General features: G+C 28.9%; 1 protein-coding gene and 1 pseudogene across 1 annotated transcript; one reads left to right on the forward strand and one right to left on the reverse strand.

Annotated features, from left to right (window-relative positions):
- Window positions 1-632: 632 nt before the first annotated feature.
- LOC107647462 (vacuolar-processing enzyme-like) lies at window positions 633-9,012 on the reverse strand (annotated as a pseudogene).
- Window positions 9,013-15,115: 6,103 nt separating this feature from the next.
- Window positions 15,116-16,860, forward strand: LOC148562880 (uncharacterized). The gene is made up of 3 exons (XM_088491039.1): window positions 15,116-15,240; window positions 15,393-15,686; window positions 15,762-16,860. The coding sequence occupies exons 1-3, from the start codon at window positions 15,116-15,118 to the stop codon at window positions 16,858-16,860; spliced, it is 1,518 nt and encodes a 505-aa protein (XP_088347165.1).
- The last annotated feature ends 5,800 nt before the right edge of the window (window positions 16,861-22,660 follow it).

Below are 22,660 nucleotides of genomic sequence, written 5' to 3' on the forward strand. Positions count from 1 at the left end.
AATTTTAAAAAAAATTTACTTGACAAAAAAATCAAATTTTAAAAATGAAAATATTTTATTTTTTTAATAATGATTATAAAAATTTGTATCAAAATTTGATCTCTAAAATTATTTTTAGAATATATATTTAATATTTAGTTTTTTTATCGTGTTTTTAAATCTTTCCAGAATTTATTTATCGTTATCATTTTTTGGGATTCGTTTTGTCAGCACTATGAATTTTTTAGTACCATTTTAATAGTTTATTCCAAAAAAATATTAACAAAAAATTATTAAAATTTATTATTTTTAATTTTTTAATATATTCTGCAACTAAATACTAAATAAGATAAATTTTAATTATTTAAATTAATTTTTTTTTATCTCTCTAACATTATAGAAAAAATAATTTCAGTCATAGAATGAGCTTCATCATCTTATTAACTTAAATGTAAAACCAGCCAATTAATTTGGCTATTTTTTTTCCTTTTTTTTTTCTCTCTTATATATATATATATACTCTTCTTACATTGCGTGGCCTTTATTAACTTATTCATTATTATTACATTATTAATAACAAGGGGGGAGGGGGGATTAAGAAACCATGGTTTAACAAGGGGGGGGGGGGGATTAAGAAACCATGGTTCTCCTAGCTAGGGACAAGCTTGAGAAGAAGCTGCAACCATTTTATCTTCGGAAATACCAGCATTGCACATGTTAGCAAAAACTCTTGTGTATTTCTTTCCATACGTTGACAAGGTACCGCAATACCTTTCATAAATTTTTATCTGCAAGATATGGAAGCAAAGCACAATTATATGAATATGTGTGATTGGTGGAAAGCAACATATTTTGTTAGATTACATTATAATAAATTCATTATATATAATTTTATTTTAGTTTTTGACTTACATAATTCTTAAAACAGTCCCAATCATCTACAAGAGGTTGGCCTGATGGACGAAAACTTGCCATCAACGTTGCACTATTATCTTCACCAAACAAGAGATCTCCAATCTTCTTCACAACATTGTCTACATGCTCTCTTTCAGCTATTTCATTTACTAACATTTTTTGAGCTTCCACCTTCTCACTAGATCCATCCGGAGCATTTTCCAACTGAAATCACAAAGAAACATTTCTTTTTAATTTATTTTATGCTAATTTTTTTAAGATCAGACAATAAGTATGGAATTCTAGTCCTCTTAATTATAAGTTTTAATATTAAGTCAGCAATACTATATGATTAGTAAATATTATCATTTTAATTTAGTATTTAACCAGTAATAGTTTACACATATATTTATAAATATTTGCACATAAAAAACATATAATTTGTACCTATATTTATTAGAATTAGTATATATAAATTAATATAATTTGCATCCATATTTATTAAAATTTATACACATAAATTAATAAATTTTTTTATTAAAGATAATTTAGTATATATTTATACTAGTTAAATATTTGACTAAAATTGCTAAAACTACTGGTCTACAAAATTTTTTGATATTAAGTAATAAAATTACTTTTCAAAAATTTAAATTAATAAAAAATTGTATATAAATAATTATATTTTTAATAATTGAGATATAATTAAAGATTTTAAAAATATTTCAAAGTTTATTTTAAATTTAAATTTTTTGTACAACACTTGAAATTTTATTTGATCACAAAGCTGAATTTTATAAGAGTACTTTAAATCTTCCGCTTGAATAATTTCCATTTGTTTTCAAGGTAAAATTATTTTGTTAATGAAATTATGAAACATATGTATGTTCTAATATAAAATTTGTTGCCATATAATAAATAATAGGGAAAATTTTACTTTTTTTTTAGAGATGCTAAAATAATATTTTTTTCTCTTTATTTGTAAAATGTACATTTCTCTTCTTTATAACTTTTAAAAAATCTCTTCTTTAATTCATTTTAAATTTTTTGTGTTAACTAATGTTAACTTTATCTATTTTTTAAGAAAAAAATAAATTATTTATTACAAAAATACCCTTTAACAAAAATTTTATTTTTTTGTCATTAAATTTTGCATACCAAAATACTCTTTAATAAATTATTTTTTTATTGATTAAATTGTATTTTACCAAAATATTTTTTTAAAAAATTAATGATTAAATTATTTTTTTCTAAGATACCCTTCATGCCTTCAATAATTTTTTAATTATTAAATTGTGATTTTAACAAAATTTTTGTTAACAATTATTTTTATATTTTACTATTAGTTTTTTGATATCAATATATATTATTTTAACATCAAATAAAAAAATTTTACCACTGTTAATATGTATATCAATTAATATATATTAATATTAAAAAATAATCTTACGAAGATTTTTTATTTAATATTAAAATAATATATATTGATATCGAAAAATTAATAGTAAATATAACTTTAACGAAAATTTTAGTAAAATTATAATTTAATAATTAAAAAATTATTGAACAATATCTTAGAAAAAATAATTTATTAAAGGATATTTTGGTAAGTAAAATTTAATGACAAAAAATTAAAATTTTTGTTAAAGGATATTTTTGTAAAAAAATAATTTATTTTTTCTTGAAAAATAGATAAAGTTAACATTAATTAATATAAAAATTTTAAAATGGATTAAAGAGAAAATTTTTTAAAAGTTATAAGGAATGAAAATGTATATTTTATAAATAGAGGAGATGGAGTGTCATTTAAGCTTCTCTCACAAAAGAGAAGTGGATTTTTCTCTAAATAATAAGCGGAAGACATATATAAGAAAGAAAAAGTATAGGTAGACAATGAGAATGCTAAACAATGTGAATAATAAATTTGTTAGATGTTCAATTCAATAGATATGCAGATAATTATGTTGATTATTCTTAATTAGATGATTATTCTTTTTTATTTAATTTACTCATACATAGTTAACAATAGCTAAATATTCAATTCATTAGATATGTGAATAATTATCCTAATCTTAGAATTTAAAAAGTAATTTAAGGTGAATTTTTTTTTATTTTATTTAGAGGTGGAGTCTTTTGATTAGCCTATTATTTACATTATTTATAAAAATCATTGTCTCTACCTAACAAAACCGAGAAAGAAATGATGACCTTGTGGGTAAGATAGAGTAAAAGTGCATCTCGTTGGTTGACAAGTAGTGTTGGGATAGAAGAGGAATATGCATTTGAAGTCTCACTCACGCCGGTGGCACCAATATAGGTAACTAGATAATCATTTGTGAAGTTCTTGTTTCCATATTGCATCACATGAGAACCTTTTGCAGGCCAGGATAATGTTTTCTCACGAACCTATGCATCAATCACCAAAATATTCATTTATGAGCAATCTTTTAAACTATAGTGCCAGCTATATATTAACTATATAATCATATAGAGGGATTCATACTTCAATCCAATCAATTGAGAAAACCTTTACTTATATATATGTGTATAAATTAATTACTTACGGTTTCATATTGTTGTTGTAAAGTTTCTTCGGTCCTATCGCTTTTGTCGCTGCCCGAAAAGTAATTCAAATAGCAAAACAAAGTTAATATATTGATTTTAGGTTGTTAGTTTCCCCCTTGACAAAGAAGAAAGAGTAAAAATCCACAGAGACTCTCAGTGTAACTCTTTTAACACACACGTATATATATATTATTAATTTTATAATTAAATAAGTCACATATCACTTTTTTATTATAATTAAAATTAATTTTTTTTTTAAATAAATCACCCCTCTTCTCTATTTTCCGTTCTTTATTTCTCTCATTTCTTCATTCATTCTATCTCTTTTATATATCATTATCAATAATTAATCACAAATTTAACAACTAAAATATACAATATAATATTCTCTAATTACAACTAAAATTAAAATATAGCTATATTATATTACTAATTTAAGTATTTAACAACCAAAATGTATTACATGACATTTATTAAAATTAAAAGAAAATATTTCTCTCCAAAATTAATAAATTTTCTTTCTACATTCTCTTATTTACCTCTTTCTCCTTCTCATTCTGTATATAACTTATAATTTATATTACTAATTTTTTTTTACCAAAGATAGGAGACTCGAACCCGCAACCTCTTAATTGAGTATGGGGAGACTATGCCATTTGAGCTATTACTTATTGGCAATTTATATTACTAATTTGATAAACCAAAATGTATCACGAGATATTTTTTCGTTATAATTAAAATAAAATTTTTTCCTCTAAAATTAACAAACTCCCTCTCTCTTTTTTCTTTATCTTTCTCTTTTTTTTTCTCTTTCAATCTCTATTTCTCTATATTTTTTGTTCTAAAAAAAATAAAATTAATAAAATAATATAATTTAAATAAATTTATTATTTTATAAGAAATATATTAAATTTATAACTAAGTATCAATTAAAAATGATCCTGTGATATTATTCACATAAAAATATTATTATTATTATTATATACATATTTTTTAGTTTTTTTTATTGAATTTTAAATTTTCACTACTTATCTTTTTAATTTATATTTATATTTTTTTCTTTAAAATTATTTATTTTATATAATTTAATTTGGAGAGAATATTAATGTTGCGATCAATAAATAGAATCAAGATTCAATGTTTAAAAAAAAATTGATTTTGAGTTAATTTTATAACTATTAATATAAAACTTTTTATACTAATATCTAATTATATTTTTATATAAATAAAGAAAAAAAATATTATTTTTAAATAACAAGTATGAAAATTAATTATTTTTATTTATGTAATAAATTTAACACCTAATCAAATATAAAAGTATACACATTAATTTTTTTAAGTTTTACATTATAAATGTTAAAATTAATTATCAATAAAAAATTAAATTATTTCACATAAAAATAATAACTAAAAAATTTATTATTTAATTTTTTTATCTACAAAAATCCTTATCTTCTTAGCTAATGGAGACTTTTGTCTCTTACAACTTTTTTTTATAAAAATAGTTTGATTTTATAAATTTTTGTACCATAATCTATAATATTAAGATAAAATTAACATAATTTAAAAAAAAATATATTTTCATAGTGTTGTATATTATATATATATATATATATATATATATATATATATATAATGGACAAAATTCAAAGTCAAAGCAACTAGCAACCTCTCTGATTTTTGTCCCTTTTGTATGAAGAATTTATTTCTAACCACCTGAACATGTAGACGTATTTCATTTGAATCTAAAGGTTAAAACATTTTAAAACCTTTTTGTACAACATATTACTTTCCCAAAAGTTATTATTATTTGTTAAGTACAAATAAAATTTTGAAATTAATTAACTTATCAGTTATCATAAGCACTTGAAGAATAATGGTGGATAAAATCATCTGTAGATAAGAAAAATTGAAAAACTTGAGTACAAAAGTTTATTGGATCAGAATACATTTAATTATTCGGTTAATTTTTATAATTTTATTAAATTTGTAATTAAATATTTATTTTTTTAATTAAATTTTTATACTATTTTTAATTTTTTAATTAGAATTTTGTCAATATAAAAGATATTAAAATTAACAGAATATTTTTTTACAAATTAAAGATATCTATAATTAAAAACCTAATTAGATTTTTATCACATGTGTTTTAATAAAAATATTCCATAATTTTAATATTTTTAACGCAAAAAAATTTATAACAAAATTAAAAACTGTATAAAATTTAACTAAAAAAATATAAAAATTAAATTACAAATTTAATAAAATTATAAAACGATTGCAATATCATATGTAGTCCTATTAGAGGTTGAAATTACTCCTACGGAACAATTCATATCATATAAGAAAACTACTCAAACAATCTAATTAATTATACGATTATGAACTAATTTTAAAGCAAACAGATCAGATGCCTCGCTCGGAGATAATATCAAATGCTAAAATAGAGTGTTTATAGTAAAAAAAAAAAATTTAAGTATTATTTTATTTCCAACATTTAAGATAAATCTCAAATAATTAATTTTAAAGTAATTGACAGATCTTGAAATAAATAAAAAAAGTGTCTTCTAGCATTACTCCTTTGAAAAATAAGTGATTTAGTTACAATAATGCTACGGAATCAAGATGGTTTCAGCCAAAAATCAGTTAAATGTCTCTTGGTGAATCTAAAATCTCTATATGGATGGTGCTCATGCTAGGTATTAGGATGTTTCTTTTTTTTATAAATTGAAATATTGGATGATTCTGAATCTATTTTCTAATTTATCATGTGTTAGGCATTTGGAGAGAAAATGAAGGTGAAGAGACGGAAACTAATTGAATCAGTTTCCGTGATTTATGTTGCAATAATACTGAACGTATCTCTTCTTAATTTGAATGTGGTGAAACATTTAATAACCAATATTTTAAATTATAAATAAATAAAATTAATCACTATATTTATAATTAATTAACTTGTTCCATTATTGGCTAATTTAAAATTGGTTACATATACTTTTTCATTTAGTTATTATACAGACCTGTCTTCCATCCATAAAACGCTATAAGAATCTCCCAAGCAAGTTTGAAACTCAGGAGGAGGAGGATAGGTGGGATCTTCAGGGCAGTAACAACCCCAGCTGCTCTCATTTGCATTGGAAGCGGTGGTTACGTATATGTTTATGTTTTCTGGAAGAATCCCTTCGAACATGCTCCCAGATTCGCATGCTTCCAAGTATATTACCTTTTTTTCCATTTAAATCAACTAGTCAAATAAATTCAACACCTTACAACAAGTAAAATTTAAGTCAGCGTTCAAGAAAAACTGACCATCTTTTTGTAGGCATTAGCGGCATGTTTCCTTTTCAAAACATCTATAAAATCATAGGCTACAGCCTACAACATCGTCCCCAACTGGCATACCTGACCAAATTATTGTATTTACTCACCAATTAAATAGTTTTATCTATCAATCACTGTATAATACTATGTATAATTTTCTCATCAGAAGAATGTAACAATGTTTCTAAGATAAAAAAAAGCACAAAAACGCATCTCACGCAGTTTTGTGATTTTGAATTTGTGAAGTTGTACAAACGAAACTCTTTTCCATTCGAAATAATAAGTTGCTTAAAAGGTAATTACTTACTGACAATTCCTGGTCCACCATGGTCAGCATAGAAAATAAAAATGGTGTCGTTCGGACCACTATCCACCACCTTACCACTGCCCCCTGTAATTGCACTTCGGTTACCGCTAATCACCGCATATAAGTTTTCCGCAGTTGTGTAATTTCCAGTATAATCCTACAAATTTTGATTTATTCAATCACAAAATTTTTTGGGCCATTAGATTTTACCCATTTTGACTAGCAATTAACTAGCACAAACATTAAACAGTCTTCGATAAATAAATTTTTTGATTTATATATATAAATTTTAATAAATATAAGTATAAGTTATATTGACTCATGTTTATAAATTTTGATAAATATAAATATAAATTATATAGTTATTTTATATGTATAAATTTTTATAAATATGAATGTAAATTATTACTAAATAAATACTAATTATAATATGTGTTGGTCCTATTACTTTTATTTAATAAATTTATTTCATGATATTAAAATATTGAATCTTCTTGATAAATTGAAAGTAAGTTTTTAATTAAACTTATTAAAGTAAGGGAACATGTTTAGGGATGTCAACAGGCGGGATGGGGGCGCGGGATGTCTCTCTGCTCCCATCTCCGCCCCTAGATTTGTTTTTCGTCCCGTCTTCGTTTTCTATCGTGGAGAAATATTGTTCTACATTCTCATTTTTCACAGAATTTTATTTTTCGCGGAGACCCCATTTTTTATCTATCTGATAATTCTAATTAATTATTAGTTTTCATATGAATAGAGTTGCAAGTATCCATCCTATACAAAAATAACAAGATTTTATAAAAAAAAAAATCTAAATGACAAGATGGTGACTTCTTTCGAAATGATACAGTAGGAAAACACAACGGTGAGCTAGAGGACAGAGCAGTGGACGAGGTGGGAGACGCGACAACAGAGAGGAGAATGGACACGACGGCAGTGTTACAGAAAGGAATGCCACAAATAGAGAGCACGACGCGATGAGGGTGATGACATAGTGAAGTGTGACGATGCAGTGAGAGGGGAGAATGGCGAGGATTAAGAGTTTTGGGTATATATATATATGTGTGTGTGTGTGAAATGACTAAAAAACATATATGAGAAATAAACTATTAAGGACAATTCAATAAATTTATGAATTTGAAAAATTAGCGACGAAAATCTCCGCTCGGGTCCCGCGCCTACCTCAAAAAAATTTTGTATATGCCAAAATTAAATAAAACCTTCATTCAATTATTTCATGTTTATTTAATTATTTATTGTTTTATTTTTGGGTCCTAAAATTTTTTATCCGTGATTAGACATATAATAATCAATTTTTAACAAAAAAAAAATATAGCTAATAGTTTTTTTTTTAACACATGCACATACGCACACACAGACAAGGGCAACAAGATTTGAGCCCCAACTCCATAGCATTATACAACTCCTAGTAACTTATAAGCTACTAGATTATTGTTATATTAAGAAAATATTGATCAATATTTATAAAAAAAGATTTGTGATTATTACTTTTTAAAATAATTAAGTATTCTAATTTCTTTTCTGTGATATTAGAATTAGAAGACCAAATTGGTGGAGAGATATATATTTACCTTGGGGACACCTTTATAAACATCTGAACCATTGGGATGATTGATTATAACACCAGGCCTTGGGTTTAGTTCATTATTAGCGATGTCATCATACATGAAAACAATGATATTTTCATCTTTAAGGCCTCCATTCTTCATTATTTGGTACGCATGGCAAATATCAGCTTGGTGCCTATAATTAAAATAGCCCTTAGAACCAGCAACAAGCACAGCCCATTTCTTTCCTTCTTCTCCATCTTCGTTACTCAGAGGATGGAATAAATTAGTGACACGACAATCTAGCATGGTAATTGTCGAACTAAGCCATAATGATGCTATCAATAAAGGAACCCATCCAGTGATCTTGTGATACATCTTACATGCAATGCAATATTTTTTATGAGAAAGAAGCTAAGATAATAATGCATATATTGCAACCACTTCAACTTGAATTTATAACAGCAGAAATTGACCAATGACACACAGTTTGTCTTATTTCTCTTGTACTATATATTGTTGTTTATGTTAGCCGATTTTTACGATGATATTAAACTTACAATTTTTCAAATATGCATCGATTTTATCATTAGAATGCGCGTAATAACGTTTATCTACTAAGGTGTTACTCTCTTTGCTTATATGTTATTGTCGCTTCTACTAGTAGATCAAATTGAATACAAAGTTAGTACAGGTTGAAAGAAAAAAAAAAAAACACAAATTAATTTTTGTATGGATGCATAGTTGGTAAGTGAAATGATATGGTGGTCGATGGATAAAACCCATGTATGAAACTATGAAAGTAAGCGAAAATGGCTATTTTTTTCATGGTGAAAATAGTGCATTTTAACAACAAATCACACCTTATGATTTTTTGAAAAATTTTAAAAATTTAGATTACACTCTACAAATCTTTTTCAAAAGCTTAAAAGATGAAACAAATGAAATCGCACCTTGCGATTTATATATTTTAAAAATTAAAAAGTGAAAAAAATTTTTCGATTTCTCTTTTTAAAAAATATTTTCATATTTTTAAAACATCACAAAAATATAATATTTTTGAAATTCACACAGTTTGAATCCACGAATATATAACGTTTTAATGAAGATAAAATTTTTAAAAGTTTAAAAATTAATATTTAATTTATTTTATTTTTTATAATATTTTAATATATTTCAATTGATTATATTTTTGGAGTTAACATCGCATGTTAATAGAAATATTAATATAACAATCCTAGACCAATATGTCAATAACATATATGATACATAGGTAGATTTTAGGGATAAGTACGATTTTGGTTCCTAAAGTTTTGTGACAGAATCGAAATCATCCCTCTTCTAATTTTGGATTTAAAATCGTCCTTAATGTTGCATTTGTATTTAACTTCGTCCTTTGTAATTAAAAATTTTTTTTAATGACAATTCTACCCTTTTCATTTCGCGCAAAACGCTTGATTTCTTCCCTTGGATGAAAAACCCTTAACGTTTATTACAGCACCCTTTATTCACAATGCTTCGTAAACCAAATCCATTACATTATGCCCTAACCTAGAATCGGAGAGGACCGTAGATGTTGATGGACTGAAACTGAAGAGAGGAGGCGAGATCGAGGAACTGGAAGGAATGGACGTGAAAAGTCGCTGAAGCATTACTGATAGGGTTTGCGTAGGTATGATTTTCTTCCTTCTTTTCAGTATGGTAGCTCTCGCTGTAGTGGTTAGTGTCGGGTTAGTTTACTTAGGGTTTGAGGGTCTGTTTATCGTTGGAATGAGACCATATGTGTGGAGAGTAGGGATTAGCATCGGTGTGAAATAGGAAGGTGCGTCTATTTCATATTTTATATTAATGTCTATGTGTTGTTGTACTCTATTTCAGGGTATGGTAGAAGACGATGGGTTATTTTAAAGTGAAGGTCTACCATGGAGGATGGTTTACGTATAAGAACGGTCCATTAGAGTATGTGGGAGGAGAAACAACGGTGATAGAAGAGATTGATGGTGATCGGTGGTCTGTATTTGAAGCGTATGCTGAGCTAAAGCAACTTGGTTACGTGGAGGAGAATATCCCATCGTTGTAGTTCAAGGATCCAGCTGTTGAAGACATGGAGAAAAATCTGAAATTGTTTAAAACTGATGCGGACTCCATTGAGATGTGTCGAATAGCAGAGTTGAGAGACCTTGTAGAGTTGTATGTTGTCCATAAGGTTCAGGACGAAGAGATGTTTCCTGATGATGGCTACATTGATGTTGAGGATAAAAATGGGAGGGGTGACATTAGTGAGGGGCAAAAGCTGGCTCTGTATGGTGGAGTAGATGAGGGGCGAAAGCAATCTGAACCATTTGCTGCTTACTCTGGGGCAGAGGACGACAATGAAGTTGAGTATGATAACTCTAGTGACAGTGACAGTCTCGATTCGGAGTATAATCCATCTGGGGAAGAGGATGATAGTGAAGATGATGTGCACTTTACTGATAGTGATGATGAGTTTGATCCTGAGGTAAGTGGGTTTCAACATGTGAATGTGATGAGTAAAAAATCTAGGGCTGTGAAAAAGAATGCTGGAGCAACTGAGCAGTTTGAAGATGATGAGGGAGGAGACAGTGATGACTTAGATTTCGATCACCAGGTTGGGACTGATGGGTCTGATTCAGAGCATGAGGGTTTCAGATTTCCAGTTCACAAGCTTCAGAAAGATATGAGTCAATACAAATGAGAAGTTGGAGCACCTCACATTTCTCCAAAGAAACTGAAGTTAATGGCAAAGTTGCCTCCAAGAAAATGGGAAATGCTTTAGGAAAAGGAAAATGGGTTATGTTTTATTTTGGGTTATGTTGTATTTTGTGTCATGATTGTATTTTGTGCATGTTGTCTTATTTTGGGTTATGTTTCTGTGAACTTTGCTGGGAAAGTGCAGTGTGACTTGTTAGCTACTTCTTGCTGGGTTATGTTTCTGTGAACTTTGCCTATGAGCATCTATGTGTTGTACTTAGTTGCTGGATTGAACCAGCCAACCCTTTTGAGATTACCTCTGTGTCTGAAATACTTTTTATTATGTATGTTACTATGACATTTACCATGTTCAGCTGAGGTTGTCTTTGATTCAAGTTTGTTATATTGTTAGGAAATTAGTCAGTAATGAAAAATATGTATTTACCAAGCAGAAATTAAACTCACATTACAACAACCAACCATGCATACATAATTGTCATTTATACATGTTGAAAACCAATTCAACAGAACACATTCATACCAGGTACATCATTGTCACCTAATAACTTACCATCAAAATATTTTTCACCAAAACACATTCAACAAAACCAACCCTAAAAGAATTTACCAACAACAACAACAGCATCATACCCAAACACCCTTTTCATACCAGGTTCAATGGAATTACACACTTAGGCCTAGACATAGAAAAATTCTGCAGCAGCAGATACAAGAACCCAGCCCACCCAACAAATCCTAACAGAGCAACGACCATTAACTTCCACTCTGCCGCTTTCGTCCTTGATTTCAGGGAGGCAACCTTCTTCTCCATCCTTGCAATTTCTGAGCTTTTCACCTCTGTCTCTGGCTCTGCCCAACGAAAGAAGTTACAGCCTTCATGCATCTACACATAATCATCGTCTTCACTCTCCAGTCCTCAACCCAAATCAACTCAGAAGAAAAGAAAGAAAAACAAATCCCATAGTAAACACAGCCCTAGAATCTACGCCCATAGTTCTCCTTCGTCCCCGAGGTTCGCAGCACCGGCCTCTCACCATGGGAACAGAGCAGCAACCTACCATGCGAGGAAGATTTGCTTCGAGACGAGATCGAGCTTTCGGCAGCCATGGCGTTCTCCCTCCACGACGTGGGCGACGGTGGTGTCGGCAGCAGTTCCAGATTCAAGCAACTTGCCCTTATTTTTGGGGGTTAACATATACATTTATATTCCTATTCCCTTTATTTTTATATAACTATTCTTCTAACTACCCTAACGATGAAAAGAGCATTTATGTCCGAAAAAAATTTTAAGGGCGAAGTTAAATACAAATGCAACATTAAGGACGATTTTAAATCCAAAATTAGAAGAGGGATGATTTCGATTCTAGCACAAAATTTTAGGGACCAAAATCGTACTTATCCCTATATTTTAGTATAGTTATGTAGCATTGGCGGGAATTAGTCAAATTTTTGTAGTCCATGTCCTTGCAGCTGATACGAGGGGCTCCAAGCTCCCTAGAAGTATCCCTATATAATTTTTGTTTTTCGTGGGCCTTGGCCTCATCCCCAATAAAAAAAATTATTTTCAATTTAATTCATTTAAAATCAAATCAAATTAATTATTTAAAAATATTTTATTCTAAATATATTGGAATAAATAGTCATTTTTAACTATTAAAGATTCAGACGCTGATTTTTTATCCATAAAAGATAAAAATTTATAGTTATATCCATAAAAAATAGATTTTTATAGACAAAATTATCTAAATTCTAAAAAATTAAATAAAATTATCAAATTATTTTTTAATATAACATAATTCTAACTTCTAATTTTACCCCACCCACTATTTTCCCAATCCCAAACCCTGTCTCTGTTTTCAAAAATTTTGAACTTGTTGGATTCCCTGAAGCACCGGAACATCTCTAGCGACATCCTTTCTGCCTCCTTCCACTCCATCGTCATCAAATATCAAGTCTCAAAATCAAGATCATCGAGCACGGCACCTTTAACAAAAACAACGATTTTAATCCCCAACCATTAGCATCATCACGTGACCTCCATCAGCCATGTAGTGGTTTTTTATTGCTTAGTTGGTCTTTCAATTGGTAAGAAAGAGCTTTGAGGCATGGTGGTTCTGGCGGCCGCGACTATGGAAGAAGAGTTGAAGCATTTGGAAACCCAAATCAGAGGAGGATTATGAAGAATAGGGCGAAGGAAAAAACGAGGCCAATAATAAAGAAATTGAAAAAGATGAAATCTTTGAGCTGTGTTCTTTTTCTTTTCTTTCTGGGTATCTTTGATTTTAGAAAAAAAAATTTTCACTTACGCACAATGTTAGACACTCCTTCATCCTTTCTTTACCTAGTGCAAATGAATCAAAGAGGTTTGGACTTTAGATCTGTATTTTATGGTGGAATAATGTTCACTTTTTCCTTGTGAGTAAAGCGAAGTTCGTGTACAAAGATATAGTGTGTGTTTGAATTACAGTTTGCAAATAGAAGTTTGCATAAAATTGATTTTATAAAATTGATTTTGATGATAAGTTAATTTTTTTGGTGACTTGATAATAAGTTAGTTTGGGTTAACGTGATTTATGTTTGACAATCTTTATATCAAAATTGATTATAGTAAAATAAATGTTATTTGGATTATACTACTCAAAATCACTTTTAGATGAAAAATTACTAAAAGAGACATTAATTTTATATACCTGCAAAATCAGAATACTATAAAAAATAATATAAAAAATATTTATCAATCATATAAATAAAATAAATACAATAAAAAATAAAAATATAAAAGAGAGTATTATAAATTTTATAATATCAGACAAAAAGAAAATATTCTATAATTTTTTTAATATCGTCAGTACTCTTTAATTTAGTATTATTTTAGACTATAAATTTTCATTATTTATGATTCTATTGTTACTTATAATTAATTTTTTATTTATTTTATCCTTTTTTTATAGGATCATAATTTATATTATACAAAATTTTGATAATAAACGTAGTATATAATAATTACAATTACAAATTTTACAAAGTCAGAATAAAAAATAAAAAAATTAATACAAAACAAAAATAGAGTACATCAGATAATAGAAAAAAAAGTATACATATAAAAAATAAAAAAAATTTATAAAACCAACAACATATATCATATGAATAAAAAAATATCGTAAAACATAAATAAAATTTATATGAATAAAATCAAATAAAAAATAAAAAAATTTCATACACAACATAAATACAATGCAGTAAAGGATAGAAAAAAAAGAATTCACATAAAAAATAATAAAAATATCATAAAAATTAATAAAATACCTGAAAAATCAGAGCATTATAAAAATAAAAAGGTCAACAGCATTTGTCATATAAATAAAAGAAATACAATAAAATAAATAAAAAATCATATAAACAAAGCCAACCAAAAATAAAAAAAAAAGATTTCATAAAAAATATACATATAAAAAATAATATAATAAATGATAAAAAAACTCATATAAAAACATAACATGAGAAATCAGAAGACTTATACAAATAATATAAAAATATTTATCATATAAATAAAAATATAATAAAAAATATAAATAAAAATTACAATAAAAAACATAAAAATTAAAATACGAAAATGAATACTAAAAATAATAAAAAATTAGAATATTCAATTTGCTAGTGATTGAAATAAATCTGAATGATTTTGATGAAAAAAATGGAATGAAAAAATTATGAAGAAGTAGGAAGAACCACAAAGTAAAATCATAACATGGAAAACCTACCACTGCTATCTGGTACTGAAGCTAACCAGAGCCTAGGAGAAATTGGGGGAGAGCTGAATATAGGAGGAATAGGAGGCTTTCAACTGGGAACCAATGATGAAAGTTCTGAAAGGTGCAAGAAGAAACAGAAAATCAAATAGCTAGCAAGAAGGACGGAGGTGAGGGATTCTATTGAACCAATCATTGGAGTAAAAAGGAGCTCTGAGCAAAGAGAAAAGGAGACAGACCATGAAGGAACTGGTTATGCAATTGAGGTTTCTGAAGGGCTACAGGGTGCCATCCCAAAAGCGGCACCCCAAGGGCCATGAAGATGCTCATGTGGAATTGTCGGGGTTTGGGAAAACCCCTGACAGTTCTCAACATCAAAGGGATTAATAATTCCCATTCCCCAGAGGTGTTGTTTTTGTGTGAAACTAAACAACAACCCTCATATGTTGAAAGGCAGTTGAGAAATTGTGGTTATCAGGAAATCTTCACTGTGAATCCTAACGGAACGGCTGGTGGACTAGCGCTTGCATGGAAAGAGGGTGTAAAGGTGGAAGTGGTAAAAGCTGAGGAGTTTTTCATCCTTTTTTTCATAGAGGAACAAGAAAGATAGCTGATTTGGGAAGTCTTTGCAGTACATTTACACAGCTCTGATCACATTCGCAAGAACCAATATAAGGTGCTGCTAAATCTTATGGAGAATAGGGGAGAACGACACTTAATAATTGGTGATTTCAATGCAATTTTGTCTAATCAAGAAAAACAGGGAGGAAGGGAGAAATCAACTCAATCAATCCAATCTTTCCAAGACTTTATCAACAGAGGACAATTGATAGATATGAATTTTAATGGTGATAAGTTTACCTGGTGGAACCGAAGTTGTCAAGATAGTGCTATTCGAGAAAGACTAGACCGAGGACTCCTATCTCCTAAACTAAGAGAGGAGTATCCTTGGGCCAATATTACTCACTTAAAAGACACAGAATCAGACCACAGACCGCTCTTGATCTGCACTAACCAGACAACACATAAGGACAAGAGGCGCTTCAGATTTCAAGAGAGATTGTGTGGAATGGCAGAGGTTGATAAAATTGTATCTGAGGCATGGCTGACTTCTTTTCCAGGTTCATCAATGTACCAACTGTTTCAGAAATTAAAGAAGTGCAGACATAAACTGGTTAAATGGCAATCAGCTGGAACAAGTAACTCTAAAAAGAAGATAGACGAGCTGAAAGCACTATTATCAGTGGCCAAGGCAGACCCAACAACAGCAGACAAAAAACAGATTCTATTATTAGAAGATGAACTAGCTGCCGCCCACATTAGTGAGGAACGCTACTGGAAAGAAAAATCAAGAGTGAGATGGGTAAAATGGGGAGATCAAAATACCAAGTTTTTTCATGCAAAAAACCAGTCCAGAAACAGAAGAAACAAGATATGGAAATTAGAGGATGAAGAGGGGAATTGGTGCACCACACCCGAGGCAATTGGCGACAGGGAACAGAGGTTTTTTGTTGATCTATTTGAAAGCAATAATCCAGAAGATCCCTCTCAATTTTTCACCGAACTTAGAGTCAAAGTTTCTTCTGAAATGAATAGGAGTCTAACTAAACCAGTCTCAGATGATGAAATTAAAAGGCTGCATTTTCCATTAATGCAGAAGCCGCCCCAGGAGACGACGGATTCACCGCAAAATTTTATCAGTTCTATTGGGGCAGGATTAGAGGGGATGTATGCAAGGTTGTGAGAAGTTTTTTTAGTGGCAGCAGTATTCTAAATAGATTTAACCACACCCAAATTTGTTTGATACCTAAAGTGACTCAAGCTACTTCTATGAATCAAATTCGACCAATCAGTCTCAGCACAGTCTTCTACAAAATTATCTCGAAAGTTCTAGTTCATCGACTTCAACCTTTTATGAGTATGTTAATAAGCGACAATCAGAGTGCTTTTATTCGGGGAAGACTCATTAGCGACAACATTCTTGTGGCTCATGAATGCATGCATTTTCTAAAGAATAAAACCCATGGGAAAAACGACATGGCGATAAAGGTTGATATGAGTAAGGCATATGATAGGGTGGAATGGAGTTTTGTGTGGTTTATTTTGAAGAAGTTGGGTTTTTGCTCAAAGTGGATTGAATGGATGAAGGCTTGTGTCTCTACTATATCATATTCTGTTATTGTGAATGGTACACCAACTGATTTTTTCAAACCAAGTAGGGGTCTCAGACAAGGAGACCCCCTCTCACCATATCTATTTCTTTTCTGCGCAGAGGGTCTATCCTATCTACTCCACAAAGGAGAACAGAATGACCTCTTTCAAGGACTGCGATTGAACAGTAGATGTTCGACTATTCATCATCTCCTATTTGCCGATGATTCACTCTTATTTTGTAAAGCTACCCAATACAACTGCTCTAATCTATCCCAAATTCTCCAATTATATGGCAGACTAAGTGGACAACAAATTAATTTCTCCAAGTCTGCTGTGTTTTTCAGCAAAAACACCCCTTTACCCATCAGAACTGAACTAGCGGCATCTTTGGAAGTCCCAAATATTGGGATGCAGGATAAATATTTGGGGCTACCCTCCATAGTACACAGATCCAAAAAAGAAATATTTGCTTTTATAAAAGAGAAGGTGGCGAAGAAGCTCTTGCATTGGAAGAAATCATTTCTATCTGCTAGTGGAAGGGAGGTGTTGATCAAAGCAGTGGGTTCAGCTATACCAATTTATACTTTGGGCTGTTTCAAACTCCCAGATACCCTCTTGGATGAACTGCACCGAATGATGATGCAATTTTGGTGGGGACAGAAACATAATGAAAAGAAGATGCAATGGATCGGTTGGGACACTATGACCAGAGAAAAAAATTTCAGGGGTATGGAGTTTAAGGACCTAAAGGCATTCAATCTAGCCATGTTAGCTAAACAAGGACGGAGGCTGATGACTATACCACATTCTCTTTTCTACAAATTTTCAAGAATAAGTACTTCAAATACAGATCCTATCTAGAAGCCAAACCAGGAAATTGACCATCCTGGGCTTGGCAGAGTCTTTTGGAAGGAAGAAAAATTTTGGAGAAAGGAGTTAAGTGCAAAGTTTCAATTCAGGGATCTTTCAGAATCAGAGAAGACCCATAGTTTGGGGACCAACCACCATTTTGCATTGCAGTTAATGAATGCAGAGATGAATCGCTTACCTAGGTTAGACAGCTAATCACAACCGAGGGAGAATGGAATCAAAAACTCCTTATGGAAGCCTTCCCACTAGACACAGCTCAGCAAATTCAACAAATTCCTATCACAGAAGAGGAATACTCGATTATATGGTGCAATAACAACTCAGGAGAGTACTCGGTAAAATCTGGGTATAGTATAGGATACCAATTCTTTCACCCTCCAGTGAATTCACTCCATCCCCGATATGGAGACTCAGAAATGTGGAAGACCTTATGGAAAATGAGAGTAATACCAAAGATTAAATTATTTGCTTGGAGATTAGCCCATGAAGGTATTGCAGTTAAAGCAAAATTGAAAGAGAAATTACCACATGTTAGCAGCCTTTGTCCCCGCTGTCAATCGGCGCCGGAGACACCGATGCATGCCATTGTCTTCTGCCCAGAAGTTCTTCAAATTTGGAACAGCTCCCCAGTAGCTAGCATTATTTCCCGCGACCCTAACCTAAAAGCTTGGGATTGGTGGAGTCAATTCATGGAAGCTGAGAAATCCAAACCCAATTTCAGAATCAAAAGTGCTCAGGTGGCTTATCTTCTGTGGCAAATTTGGTTGGCGCGGAACGCTTTAATCTTCGAGGACCAACGCCAGGAATCTGGAGAAATTCTGTCTCAGGCGATATTGTTGGAGGAGGAATACCGGCGACATCATTTTCTCAGACAACCTTTTCTATGAACAGTAGTAACTAGCACTTTGGAACTTCTTTCTTTCTTAATTGTTTTCTTTCTCTCCTTTACCCATTAGATAATTTTTATTTAACATCTCGATTGGAAAATTTCTTTGTCTTGACATAATGTACTCCAGGAGAACATAATGTACTCCAGGTATAAATTTCTTTTAAGCAATAAAAAATATATCTTTGAAAAAAAGAAGAAGGAAGAACTACAAAGAACGACTGTGAAGATAATAGTTACTAGTATCATTCTTATAGGAGAAAATGAAGGGCAGGGTTGGTAAGAAAGAAATAAATTTTTTACCTGATTTTCTAATGATAATCAACAGCCATGAACGTGAAACGCAGAAGTTACAAATTTTAGCTTCTTCTGAATGTGGGTTCAGAGGCAGAATCAATTCTGCGTTCAGAAACATAAAAATTGCCAAACATCAAAGTAAAACTTTCAAGAACCTCAAACGGGCTTCTCTCCTTCCCAACGTGTTTACCAAACACACCCATAATGTTGAAGCCTTATGTATCCAATTATATTATAGTGATGATAGTGGTGGTGGTGATGATGATGGCAGTAGTGATGATGGATGATGGTAGTTGAGGATGAAAGTGGTGGTAGAATTTGGGATTGAGAGAGTGGTGGTGTGGAATAAAATTAGAGGTTAGAGTTAAATTATAGGGTAAAGTATACTTTTTGTCTTTAAAATTTGGCAAAGGTTTCAAAAATACTCATAAGTTCTATTTTATTTCAATTTTGTTCCAAAAATTTTCGATTTGCATCAAACATACCATCGACAGTTAAATTTTCAAAAAATTTAAGACCAATATAACAATAATGCATGAAAATTATGCTTGATTTGCTTGTGTTGATGGGGTTGTTCGTATGAAATTGTTGTTGAATCGGTTTTAAATTTTTTGAAAAATTAACCGTCAGGAATATATTTGATGCAAATGAAAACTTCTGAAACAAAATTGAAACAAAATAAAACTTAGGGTTATTTTTAAAATTTTTGTCAAACTTCAGGAACAAAAAATATACTTTATTCTAAATTATATTAGAAGGTAGTTTAGATATTTTATTTAATTCTTTAGGGTTCAAATAATTTTGTCAGCAAAAATTTATTTTTCATAAATATAACTTTAATTTCTATTTTTTATTAGTAAAAATATCAGCATTCTAATCTTTCATAATCATAATCAGAAATGACTATTTATTCAAACATATTATTAGTTTCTTTTTCCTCTTCTCTTACTCTACCTCTCCCATCTCTTTATCAATTTTTCGTTTTTCTTATTTCTTTTGAAATAATTGAGTAACTCACCCATAATTTATAAAAAATAAACTATCAATATGATATTTAAAAATTTATATTGATAACAAAATAACCCAAAAAAATAAGAATGATAAATTAGTTTTTGAATAATTTTAAAACATAATAAGAATAATAAAAAATAATAGCTTTTATAAAGTGATATTCTTTTGTACTTAGCAAATAATTTACATATTTGATTTAAATTTTTACGAGAATACTTGGATAATTATTTAGAATTGACATAAAGAAACAGAACAAATGTTAGTAATTTTTTTTTTTAAATCCAGCCATTCACAAAAAATAAAATAAAATAAAATAGTTTCGTTGTGATAAAATCACCAAATGTAAAAAATAAAAAAAAAATAGTTCATCCTTCAATGGAATACTGCACTCCTTATTCTTAACTCTCCAATCATATATTTTATGAGTACTTTGATTTAAAATTTAGAGTATAAAGTTTACAATTTAGAATGTAAATTTATCATATTTTATTTTTTATTTTTTGTTTTTTTATTTTTACGTTTAGTAACAAGTTTATTTTGAGAGAAGAGTGAACTATCAATTCGATTCTATACATTTTTAGAATGACAACCTGACTTCTCAAGATAAAAATGATCCACTTCAGTCCATATCCTCTACTTTCTTGACACAACGCGTTTTTTGTGGGTGTTTTCCGTCAACTCTGAAAGAAAAACGCTGATGTGTTAGGTTCAAAAATAGACAGGAACCTAATTGTCTCTAAATTTAAATTGGTTAGAGATTTATTTGTTCTTATATATTGTTTAGACAATATCTTTTTTCAAATTATTTTTTATTTATTATATTAATATTTTTTCAATAAATTATTGAATATATGGTATAATAAGTAAAAATTAATTAATAAATTATTCAAATTTAAAAATATCATTTATTATGAAACTAAATAAATAATTCTCAAATATAATTTTTAAATATATAAATAATAAACATTAAAATACGATTAATACATTAATAATAATAACCCTATGATATACTATAGTAGTCAGTGGCGGAACTTGAAACAAAATTTTGGGGGGGCCAAATAAAAAATAATTGTCAAAATATTTTTTTATATAGACCTCATTTAAGATAAGTTCGTCTAATCTCATCTCTTTGATTTGGGTGATACTGCCAAATTTAAAGTCCTTTTTCAAGATCTCGTTCCAAAAAGTTAAAGTTAAAGTCATCAGATATAACTTTTTGAACTTTTGAAGGTTATATCTCACTTTCTTCGTGATTCATTAAAGTAGAACTATCTACATGTGTTGATATTGTAAAAGTTATATGTTCTCCTTCTTAAATATTAGCCTTCCTCTTAAAAAATGTATCAATTCTTTGATTTTTCATTATTATTTTATATAAAAATTTGAATATATATCCTGTAAAATATATAAAGAAGAAGTTAGAAGGACAAATATTAAAATTTATAATATTTATTGAATTTTTTTTATCAATTTATACAAATACAATAATATTAATACTTATTGAATATTCTATTATTTTTTATCATATAAAAAATTAAATTAAATAAATAGTAAAATATAAAATAATATTAAATTAAATAAATAAAAGATATCTAATTTTTTATATTTGAACCTAAAGATAGAGAGAGTGTTGTTTATTGAACTTATTAGATACTTTAAATTATAGTAAAGTATTTAAGTCAAGTGAACTATTTTTTATCTTTTGAAAAAGTACTACTAAGTTTTTTATAAAAAGTTTGGGGGGGCCATGGCCACCCCTTGTCTGAACTAAGCTCCACCACTGATAGTAGTATTATAATTTAGATAATTTTCACAATAAAGTGAAAACTAATTAACACATTATTTAATCTATAGTAAAACTTTTTTGAGTAATAACAAATTTAATTTTTTTTATCTCTTTAAACTAATTAATAATTCTATTTGATATTGTTGTACTAAAATACATTATAAATAGGCTACTAATACTAAATAAAATAATATATATATTATGGATACCATTTATAAAGTCAACAAACTCAAAGTATATATTAATAACATTATTAATCTATTAATAATACATATTGTCATAAGGTTACAGATTGATAGAGATTTATCAATATATATAAGAATGATGTGGATTAATTAAAATTTTACGTATATTAAAATTCAATTAAATTTAAATATATTTTCTCAAAATCAATTAAAATTTTACACACACACATATTATGTTTTATTTCGTTTAGTATTAGTAGCCTACTCATAATATATTTTAGTGTAAAGATATCAAATAGAATTATTAATTTAATTTAAATTGATAAAAAATTAAATTTGTTATTACTCAAAAAAA

This window comes from Arachis ipaensis, chromosome B6 (assembly GCF_059453495.1).
Source record: "Arachis ipaensis isolate K30076 ecotype BB chromosome B6, ASM5945349v1, whole genome shotgun sequence".
NCBI classification, from domain to species: domain Eukaryota; kingdom Viridiplantae; phylum Streptophyta; class Magnoliopsida; order Fabales; family Fabaceae; genus Arachis; species Arachis ipaensis.